This window comes from Myotis daubentonii, chromosome 5, assembly GCF_963259705.1.
Source record: "Myotis daubentonii chromosome 5, mMyoDau2.1, whole genome shotgun sequence".
In the NCBI taxonomy this organism is placed as follows: domain Eukaryota; kingdom Metazoa; phylum Chordata; class Mammalia; order Chiroptera; family Vespertilionidae; genus Myotis; species Myotis daubentonii.
The window spans coordinates 20,997,716-21,008,100 of record NC_081844.1 but is presented as its reverse complement, the minus strand read 5'-3'; the positions used below and the strand labels follow the sequence as shown (position 1 = coordinate 21,008,100).

The following is a 10,385-nucleotide window of genomic DNA, read 5'->3' as shown; positions in this document are numbered from 1 at the left end:
CTGTCAGATTTTCCAGAGTCCCCAAGTGACCCTAACATACAGCAAATTTTGAAAAACCCTGATTTGCCACAATATTTTTTTAAAATGTATTTTTAGTGATTTCAGAGGAAGGGAGAGGGGGAGAGAGAAAGATAGAAACATCAATGATGAGAATAATTGATTGGCTGCCTCCTGCACATCCCCTACTGGGGATTGAGCCCACAACCCGGGCATGTGCCCTTGACCAGAATCAAACCTAGGACCTTTCAGTCTGCAGGCTAACACTCTATCCACTGAGCCAAACCTGCTAGGGTCCACAATATTTTTTTATTTTTTTCAGAGATGTTGCAAAGGTGAAATCTGGCTTATATATTTAAATATAAATGCCAAAGATGAAATTAAGATGAATCAAATTCCTCCACATAAGGAGGAAAAGGTTACAAGAAATTTATGTGAAGAATGTTTCTTATAAGAAAACTAGAGGCCCGGTGAACAAAATTTGTGCACTGGGGGTGGTGGGGTGGGAGAGAGGGGGTCCCTCAGCCCAGCCTGTGCCCTCCCAGTCTGGGAGCCCTTGGGGGATGTCCAACTAATGGCTTAGGCCTGCTCCCCGTGGGCATCCTTAGCGCTGCTGCAGAGGTGGGAGAGGCTCCCCCAACCGCTGCTGCACTCGCCAGCCATGAGCCCAGCTTCTGGCCCACTGACCACCAGGGGGCAAATCCTGTGTTGAGCATCTGCCCCCTGGTGGTCAGTGCCTGTTAGAGTGGCCAGTCATTCAGCGGTTTGGCCGATTTGCATATTAGCCTTTTATTATATAGGATGGGCTGCTTTCTGCAATAATGCTTCCTGACCAGGATTTACTTAGCAGTGCTCTAATATTCCAATGTTCTCTGGATTTTCCTGCATTTACATCTCTATCCTTAGCAGAGAATATACACTATTGCAAAAGCCATCTTTCAAGACCCAGATGGAGATGGGAGGAGCAATCAAAAGTGAGAGGTAGGCACCCTGATTGGGTGTTCAGTTGGTTGGATTGTTGACCCGTGACCAAAAGGTGGGTTTGAGTCCCAGCTAGGGCACATACCTAGGTTGCAGGTTGGATCCCTAGGTCAGGGCACCTAGGGGGGGGGGGGGTAACTGATCAATGTTTCTCACATCAATGTGCCTCTCTCCCTTCCTCTCTAAAAAATCAGTAAAAACATATCCTCAGGTGGGGATTAAAAAAACGAGAGGCAGGCAGTGCAAGTAAATGGTTCTGATACTGCAGGATTGGGATCGCCAAGGCATTATGATGGTCCGTTGGCACAGAATGCAGGCATTTTTCCACAGCCCAAATGTTCATAAAAGCAAATGAGATACAATTCAATTGACTAATCAGGGGTCACAATTTGCATTACCCATCAGTGGCCACTAACTACGGAAATAAAAACGTGCTGTTCGCCCAGGTGCAATGGGGCGTGGTTTTCAGGTCATTCCGGGCAATAAAGAGACATGCTTGTTCACTGACGAATGCTGACACTAACAGGTGTCAGGTAGTGACTGTTGGTTAGGCTTGATAGCTATTCGGGGTTTGTTTGCCCTCTTTCCAAGGAACCACCACCTCCCCATTAAGGCGTATCACAATTGGTGACGGCATATTTGTTTCCTAGGCTCCCCCACCAGAATAGGGGTTCCATAGGGCTGGGCCCCAGGTGGATCCATCAGGGGGACCTCTCACCTAACAGCCCACAGGGTGGAGATTCCCGTGGCCAAGTCTTCCACAGCAGCTGTGCCCGCATCAGTTGGCTCCGCCCGGCCCCGCCAATCTAGATGTTACTTCCGGGACGCTTTAGGTGGGAGCGTGAAATAAGGTCTCCTCGGGGCGTACTGCGCCTGCACATTCTGCGCCTTGCGCCTGTGCGTTCTTGGCAGCTCCGCCCCCTACCGGACATAACGGTCCGCGCGCGACTCCCTGGACCGGAAGTGGAGTCGAACCGTCGCAGGGTGTGCCCGGCTCTACTCAACGCCCGGCAGTTCTTGCCCTCGCCGCCGCCCTCGGCCACTGCCGAGGCTTCCCGCAACCGCCATGTCCGCCAGTGCCGTCTACGTGTTGGACTTGAAGGGCAAGGTACGGAGGGCTCCCCACCCTCCCTGTTGCCAAGCAACCGGCGAGTTCCTCGCCCCTGGGGACCCACCCTGTTATGGGTAATGGGCCAGTGGGACCCACCCTGGCCCTAAGCAAAGAAACCAATAGGTCTCACCCTGTTGCTAAGTAACCCACCTGCCCGACGCTGCTTCCCCTGTGGGCGGGGGCCCAGGCCTCGGTGCGGGCCGCGGGGAGGGTGAGCCGCCGGCGGCTTCCGAGCCAGGCCTAGAGCCCAACAGCTGCGCGACCCGGGGCCGGAGGTTGGGAGGCGTGTCGCGACCGGGGTGCCCTCGGGCCAGTCCCGCCCTCTCGGCTTTGCGGCAGCTTCTGTTTATCCGGCCGTTTCTCTGTGCTAGGCGCTGTAGGAATTTTTTAACGTTCGTTGCGACATGAAGTTACAAGGGTGAGGTGAAGTGGGTGGTGGGGGAGCCCTTCCACAGAAGGGAGAAACGGAGGCACGGAGATGTTGCACAAACCCACCGCGGTCACACTGGTCACAGGAAGTGGCGGGTGTAGGAGTTGAACCCGGAGCCGTCTGTTCATTCAGCGGACGATTGGAGGAGCACCTCCTAGGTGTCGGGCAGGGCGCTAAGCCTTGGGCTGCCTTGAGTGAGCACCATCCGAATCAGGTGCTGCCCTTCTGGAGCTCACAGTCTGGGGGAGAGGGACACTGATCTCAAAAAGCACAAGTAAATGGAAATTGCAGTAGTGCCGCAGTGAGGAGGTGATAGGGAGGCTCAACCCGGGCTGGGGCGAGGGAGGGCTTCCTGGAGGGGATGAGGAATCCGGCTGAAACCTGGAGGAGCTGGACATAGCTAGGACCCAGGTGCCTTTTGGGGGGGGGGTGTCCTGAAAAAGCTGCTTAAAGGGGGGCTCTCGAATCCTTTCAGAAGTGGTCTGTTCCCTTCCCCCTAGTCCATCCTGCTGGATGGAGAAAGCAAGCACCTGGCCTCTTGCATCTGGGAGCAACAAGAACAGGTCCAGCAACATTAAACTTTAAGCCCCACATCGATAGTGAGAGAACTGTGGGTGTGGGTGTCCAGCCTAGGTGGGGCGGCAGGAGTTAGCTCAGAAGCAGGGGGAAGTGAAGTTGAAGTGGCTGCCGCTTCCTGACCCGCTCCTCACCCCAGCACTTCCCCAGAGCTCCTTGGGTGGGTTGCCTGCCTTGGGTGCTACCCAGAGTCGACAGCCAGTGATTCCCAGTGTGGGACTTCCTTCCCCAGCCGTCTTAGAGGCAAGGGGAGACACGGGCACGCCAAGGCTGGCTGGGCGTTGGTGGGTTTCTAAGTCCCGGTAGCATATGTTCTTGCTTCCACCTTGGCCCCATGTCCCCAGAGGTCCCCCAGGCTAGGCTGCCTGTCGCCGCTCACTTGTTCCTTCAGCAAACATGTCAGCAGTACCTAACATGCACCAGGCCCTGTGCTGACCATCTCACCGTGACTGTGGGGTTAGGGCTGAGGTCAAAACTGCTGCTCGGTGATGTGATCTTGGGCAAGTGCCTTCACCACTCTGGGCCCACAGTCCATACTAGGCAACATGGGCCTGCGGTCTGGCAGGGGAAACACACGGATCCAGACGGTCAGAGCCAGTTAGCCATAAGGGCAGGGTCAGTCCTGCCTTGTGGAAGCTCTTGAGGCAGCCATGGGCTTCCCTCCCATCCTTAGCAGCCATCCTGTCAAATATTATTCCACTTACCACAGACTGCATGTTTTGAAAGTTTGCCTCCTGCATAGACTGCATGCAATCCAAAATAAAGTCATGGCACATCAAGAAGTTCACAACCACACATCTGCCTGCCAGCCAGAGCCTCTGATCATCAGTTTGGCTCAAATAAACTCATAAAAATCCCCCCCCCCCCCTCCAGCATGGCCATACTTAGCTAATAGACAGCCTCCGCAACACTTCTCTGCCCTTATCTTTCTTGCTCCTCTGCAGCTTCTGACACCACTGCCACTCACTCCTCAGCAGGCTTCCGCTGGCCTCCAGGTCACTGTACTCTCTGTTTCCTCCTGTTTCTCTCACTGGCTGCCGGCCCCTCCTTTCCTGCCCTCCCCTTGGATTCGGCCCTCAGGCTTGAGCCTCGATGTGCCTCTCTGACTGTCCTCTTGGGCTGGCTTTGGTTCATGTCAATGTGCCAATGACTCTCAAATTTGTACTGTACTCCAGAGCACTTATCTGGAGACCCACTGGCCTGCGGGACACCATGGAGGTCCCACAGCAAGTGCAAACTCGACATTTCCCAAAATGACCTGCTCTCTCTCCATCTCAGTGAGTGACACTGCTATCCATGGGACTGTCCACATCGAGACCTGGGCATTATCCTGGCCTCCTTTTTCTCACCCCCACATTCACTGCACAGACATGTACTGAGCAGCTACATGGGCCCGGCTCTGTTCTGGATGGAGGGACACAGCCATGAACGAGTTGGAAGTGGTCGCTGTTCTCTGGGAGTGTTGGACTTTGGTAGAAGTGACAGGCAATAAATGAGGATACAAATAAATGCAGCTGTGATGTGGGCAGAGAAGGTAAACTCAGGCTGGGGGTAAAGGGGGATGGGATGGGATTTTTCAACCAGAGCAAACAGGATAGGTTTCTTGGAGAAGGTGCCATCTGGGCTGAGGCTTGAGAAATGAGAAGAGCCAGGCCAGGGCATTCTGGGCAGAGGGAACTGCATGTGCAAAGGCCCTGAGGCAGGAGGAGATGTGGGTTGCTCAGAGACCAGCAAGGGGGCCAGGATGCTAGAGTGGGGTGAGCCAGGGGAGTGTGGACGTAGAGGGGTTGGAGAGGCTGTAAAGAGCCAGATGGTCATGGAGACAGACTTGCAACTAATTCTGTGTGAGGGGTGGCTAGGGAATATCGAAGTTTCAGCAGGGGAGAGACCTCGTCTGACTTCTGTTTAAGAAGGCCCATGGAGCATTTGAGATCTTGCTTTCAGGCATGTCATCAGTTTGGCTCAAATAAACTCATAAAAATCGCCCCCCCCCCTCCAAAAAAAGAAGACCCTTCTCGCTCTCTGTGGGGAAGGAATTATGGGTTAAGAGCAACATCAGGGGGTAAGAGATTGTCACCTCAATGTTGTCCGCCTCCTCCCTTTGTCCTCTTATCTGGGACCCAGCTTAGAGGTTATCCTTACTTCACCTAACCAGTGCTCCCAGGACCCCCATGGGCTGTGTCCCCTATACCTGTGGCCTCTGCCACACTGGTCCCTCTGCTTGTATCCTGCCTGTCCCCTCAGACCTCAGTTTGAACGTCAGGTCCTCAGGAATGCCCTCAGTTCCCCCGAGCAAGTATCCCAGTGTAGGGACTGTTCGTCTTGGTCATGTGTGTGTCCCTAGGCCCAGCACAGTGTCACCATAGAGGGACACATGGTATGTGCTTGTTGAGTTGAACGAGCAGACCTCTGTTCATCTCTGGTGAGAGTGAGCAAATAAATTGCCTCCTCCTCTCTCTGAGCACTCTGGGGGCCCAGGGCTCCATGCTAGATCCCAAAGTTTGGATGTCTGGGGAGGAAAGTGGCCTTGGGAAGCTCAGAAAACAATGTGCTTAGCAAGCAGAAGTGGCCCTGCAGGGAGTGAGAAAGGGGGCAGGAATCCTGACTCAGCTTTGCTTGTCCTGTGACCTCAGGCAGGTAGCCCCACCTCTCCTGCATAGACTGCATCTAATCCAAAAAAGGTCATGGCACATTGATCTCTAAAAATAACAGTTCTCCCTCAAGGCTGGGGCAGTGTATGAGGCAGTATATACTCTTGGCTAGGAGTATCTGAGGGAGTACCCTGGAGTCCCTTAGCTCAGGGGTGGGCAAACTTTTTGACTCCAGGGCCACAATGGGTTCTTAAACTGGACCGGAGGGCTGGAACAAAAGCATGGATGGAGTGTTTGTGTGAACTAATATAAATTCAAAGTAAACATCATTACATAAAAGGGTACAGTCTTTTTTTTTTTTTTTTTTAGTTTTATTCATTTCAAACAGCCGGATCCGGCCCGCGGGCCGTAGTTTGCCCACGGCTGCCTTAGCTGGTCCAGGTGCCCACAATCTCACCCACTGGTTGCTGGGTCCCTAAGAGGCCTGAGGGCACAGGGTCCCTTGCCCACAGGCCAGGAAAGAGAAACTAGGAAAGGAAGGGTTTTTCTCTCCTTTTCCCTCACCCCTCTGGCTTGAAAGGATAAAGACAATGATGTATTTTATGCAGCTACAGGTTCGGAGGTAGGCAGTTCGCAGGTTGGTCAGCTCAGTGATGATCTCAGCGCATTTCTGAGTTTTGCAGTTGGCTGTCCTCGTGAGCCCATGAGAGCAGCAGCAGCTCTAGGTGGCATCTCCAAATAGAGCCTTGCTCAGGCTGGCAAAGCCTCAAACCTTTTTATTCCTTCAGGGAGGTGTAACTTACATGTAACAAACTGGCTTATTTAAAGCCCAGAAGTTGAAGAGTCAGGCATTGTATATACCCAGGAAGCCATAAACACACATTCTGTCACCCCCAAAGATTCCTCTTACCCCTTTTGTCCAGCCTGTTTCCCAGGATTTTATAAAAGTGGAATCGTGCAGGATATGCCATCCATTTGCTGGTTTCCTTTTTTTTTGTACATGTAAATATTTTATATTTTTATTTAAAAAAATCTTTATTATTGAGAGTACTATAGATGTCCCCCTTTTTTCCCCTCATTGTCCCCCTCCACTCGGTTCCCGCCCCAGGCCTTCACCACCCTATTGTCTGTGTCCATAAGTAATACATAATATGCATATAATATCTTTGGTTAATCTCTTCCCACCCCCCACCCCCATCCTCCTTCCCTCTGAGATTCATCAGTCTATTCCATGTTTCCATGCCTCTATTTTATTCATCAGTTTATTTTATTCATTAGATTTCTTCTTCGTTTAATTTGATTTTTAGATTCAATTGTTGATATATATGTATTTATTGCCATTTTATTGTTCATCTTTTTTACCTATGTCTCTTCCTCCTTCCCCTCCTCCTTCTTCTCTTTCTCTTCTTAAAGACTACCCTTCAACATTTCATGTAATACTGGTTTGGTGGCGATGAACTCCTTTAGCTTTTTCTTATCTGTGGAGCTCTTTATCTGACCTTCAATTCTAAATGATAGCTTTGCTGGGTAGAGTAATCTTGGTTGTAGGTCCTTGCTATTCATCACTTTGAATATTTCTTGCCATTCCCTTCTGGCCTGCAAAGTTTCTGTTGAGAAATCAGCTGACAGTCGTATGGGTACTCCCTTGTAGGTAACTGACTGCTTTTCTCTTGCTGCTTTTAAGATTCTCTCTTTGTCTTTTGCTCTTGGCATTTTAATTATGATGTGTCTTGGTGTGGGCCTGTTTGGGACTCTCTGTGCTTCCTGGACTTTAAGTCCATTTCTTCCACCAGGTAGGGGAAGTTTTCTGTCATTATTTTTTCAAATAGGTTTTTAATATCTTGCTCTCTCCCTTCTCCTTCTGGCATCCCCATAATGTGAATGTCAGTACTTTTGAAGTTGTCTCAGAGGCTCCTTATACTATCTTCATATTTTTGGATTCTTTTTTCTTTTTGCTCTTCAGGTTGGGTGTTTTTTGCTTCCTCATATTCCAAATCATTGATTTGCTTTTCGGAATTCTCTACTCTGTGGTTGAATTCCTATAAATTCTTCTTTATTTTAGTTAGTGTATGCTTAATTTCTTCTTTCTTTTTGATCACCCGATTGGGTGTTTTTGTTTCCTCATATTTCAAATCGCTCATTTGATTCTTGGCATCCTCCATTCTACTGTTGAATCTCTGTAAATTCTTTTTTATTTCAGTTATTGTATGCTTAATTTCTTACTGGTCCTTTTTCATGTCTTTGAAATTTTCACTAAGATCCTTGACAGTCTCACTAGTCCCTTGAAGCGCTCATTAATTCCCTTGAAGTTCTCATTAAGTCCCTTGAAGCTCTCATTAAAATCCTTGAGTAACCTTATAACCATTGTTTTGAAATCTGTATCCAGTAGTTTGCATGCTTCCATTTCTTTCATTTTTAACAGTTTCTTTGTCTCTGTGTTTTGGCTGCTTCCCTGTGTTTGTTTCTATGTACTAGTAGAGCTGTTATGTCTCCTGGAATTGGTAGAGTGGCCTTGTATCTTAGGTGTCCTGTAGGACCCAGTGACTCAGTCTTTGCAGTCACCTGAGCTGGGCACTCTAGGTGCACCCCTGTGTGGGCTGTGTGTACAGTCTTGTTGTGTACAGTCTTGTTGTTTTTGAGCCTTGACTGCTGTTGGAGTCACTAGGACAGTGGTTCTCAACCTTGGCTGCACATTAGAATCACCTAGGAATCTTTTTAAAATCCTGATTTCTGGGCCTCATTCTCCAGAAATTCTGTTTCTTTGTTATTAATGTTGTGGCCCCACCCCATAACAAAGAAACAGAATTTCTGGAGGACGAGGCCCAGAAATCAGGATTTTAAAAAGATTCCCAGGCGATTCTAATGTGCAGCCAAGGTTGAGAACCACTGCACTAGGAGGAATTGACCTCCAGGTTAATTGGCTGTGAAGACAAGCTGTGCCTACAATGAAAGAGCTGCTGTGAAGGAGACACCCCTATGGAGCAGGACTTGCTTCAGTGGGGCTTTGGTGCGCACTGAGTCTGCCCCTTGGGTGTGTCACTTGTGGATGTGTAGAGTTGTAATCTGCTGTGGTCTGAAGCTGTCCACTGGGAGCACTGACTCTGCTGGGGTCACCCGGCAGGAGCTATAGAGAGATCTGAAGATGGCTTCTACTTGTATTGGGCTAGGAAGTGCTCAGGGAAAGCCCAGCTGTGAAGCAAGGCAGGCTGGTGCTAGTGCTGGGTCTTGGGCCTTTTATTGATAGATTTGGGGCACACTGACTCCAGCTACTGCTAGTTAAAAATATTTAGGAAAACATTTTAGGAAAGCTTGTGTTCGGCCTGCCAATTGGATGGGGTGGGGTCTCGGAATCACCAGGGCAGACGAACAGAGTAGGCTATGCTGATGGAAACTCAGATATGGCTGCCAGTCAGCTCTGTACTGGGGGAGGTCCCAGCACAGGAACAATGACCCCTGCGAGCACTCCTGTCTGGGAGAAAGCCACCCCCGAGTTCCTGCCCCCATGCCAGACAGTCCAGTTCCTCCCGTGTGTCTCTGGAATCCCCCCAAAGATGTCCTGTGCTGGAGCTCAGAGGAAGCGAGACCGTGTAAATTCATGTATAGGCCTCTGTGTCATTCAGACACAATCCTTGCTGGTTTTTACATCCCAAAGTTACGGGGCCTTCTCTTCCCAGCTGTGGAGCCCTGGGCTGGGGCTCTGGTGTGCAGCTGGGGCCCCCTGCTTCTCACAGGAGGCCTTGGAGATATCCCTCCCGATTAAAAACACCCCACACGTGGGTGTAGGACTAGCATGTTTCGCACCTCCGCCCCTCCTACCAGCCTCAGTTTTGGTTGTAGGGTTTCCAGTCACCCAGATTTCAGGCAGTTCTGAATGATGGTTTTTCTGAATTTGGTTGTAATTTTGATGTGGCTGTGGGAGGCAGTGCGTATAGGTGTTTACCTACTGGTTTTCCTTTCGTGTAAATATTTCCCATTTGCTGGTCTCTCTCACACGGCCCAGTCATCCTGAGATTCCTCCATGCTGTTGCATGTGTCGTTGTCACTCCTTTTGGCTGAGGAGTGGCCCATGGAGTGGATGGATATGGTTTGTGTCTCTATTCACATGTTGAAGGACATGGACATTATCTCCAGCCTGGGTCCGTTTAAAGTAAAGTTGCATGAACATTCACTTCTGATTCTTCACATGGACAGTATGGCTTAATTTCTCTTGTGTAAAAACCTAAGAGAGGAATAGCTGGGTCACAAGCTGGTTTAGCTTTGTGAGAACCTGCCAAGCGTTACTGAAATGGTTGTCCTACTCTCTGTTCCCATCGGTGGTGGATGAGGACATAACCAAAACCACAGGGTATGAAAGAGAGAGATGCCAGGAGAAGGGCTTCTCCTCTTCAGGCTGCGGGGTGGGGTGGGAAGGGTGCTTGGGTTCCAGCAGGTGTGAGCACTCAGCAGTGTCCCCCAAACAGGTACCCTGACCCAGGCAGAAGAGCGGGGTGAATTAGCACCGGAAAGGCTCTGAGAAGGTCTGCAGTGAGAGTCTATGGAACGTTGTTGAACCTGGTGTCTCCCAAGCAATTCAGTCCTGGGCCCTTGCCCCACATCGCCTCCCACCCTCCCCTGGAAAAACCCTGCTGGTCCCTGTAGTTCACTTGGGAAACACTCTCCTTGAGGAATTCCCTGGGGTGTGGCAATCACATGGCCTCCA

The 10,385-nt window shown here is 50.3% G+C and overlaps 1 protein-coding gene across 1 annotated transcript in view; it reads left to right on the top strand.

Annotated features, from left to right (window-relative positions):
* Positions 1-1,927: 1,927 nt before the first annotated feature.
* AP1M1 (adaptor related protein complex 1 subunit mu 1) overlaps positions 1,928-10,385 on the top strand; it is a 32,120-nt gene continuing 23,662 nt past the window's right edge. The window contains exon 1 of the mRNA XM_059696357.1: positions 1,928-2,086. Coding sequence (XP_059552340.1) covers positions 2,045-2,086 — 42 coding nt within the window. The 5' untranslated portion in view covers positions 1,928-2,044. The remainder of the gene's footprint in view (positions 2,087-10,385) is intronic.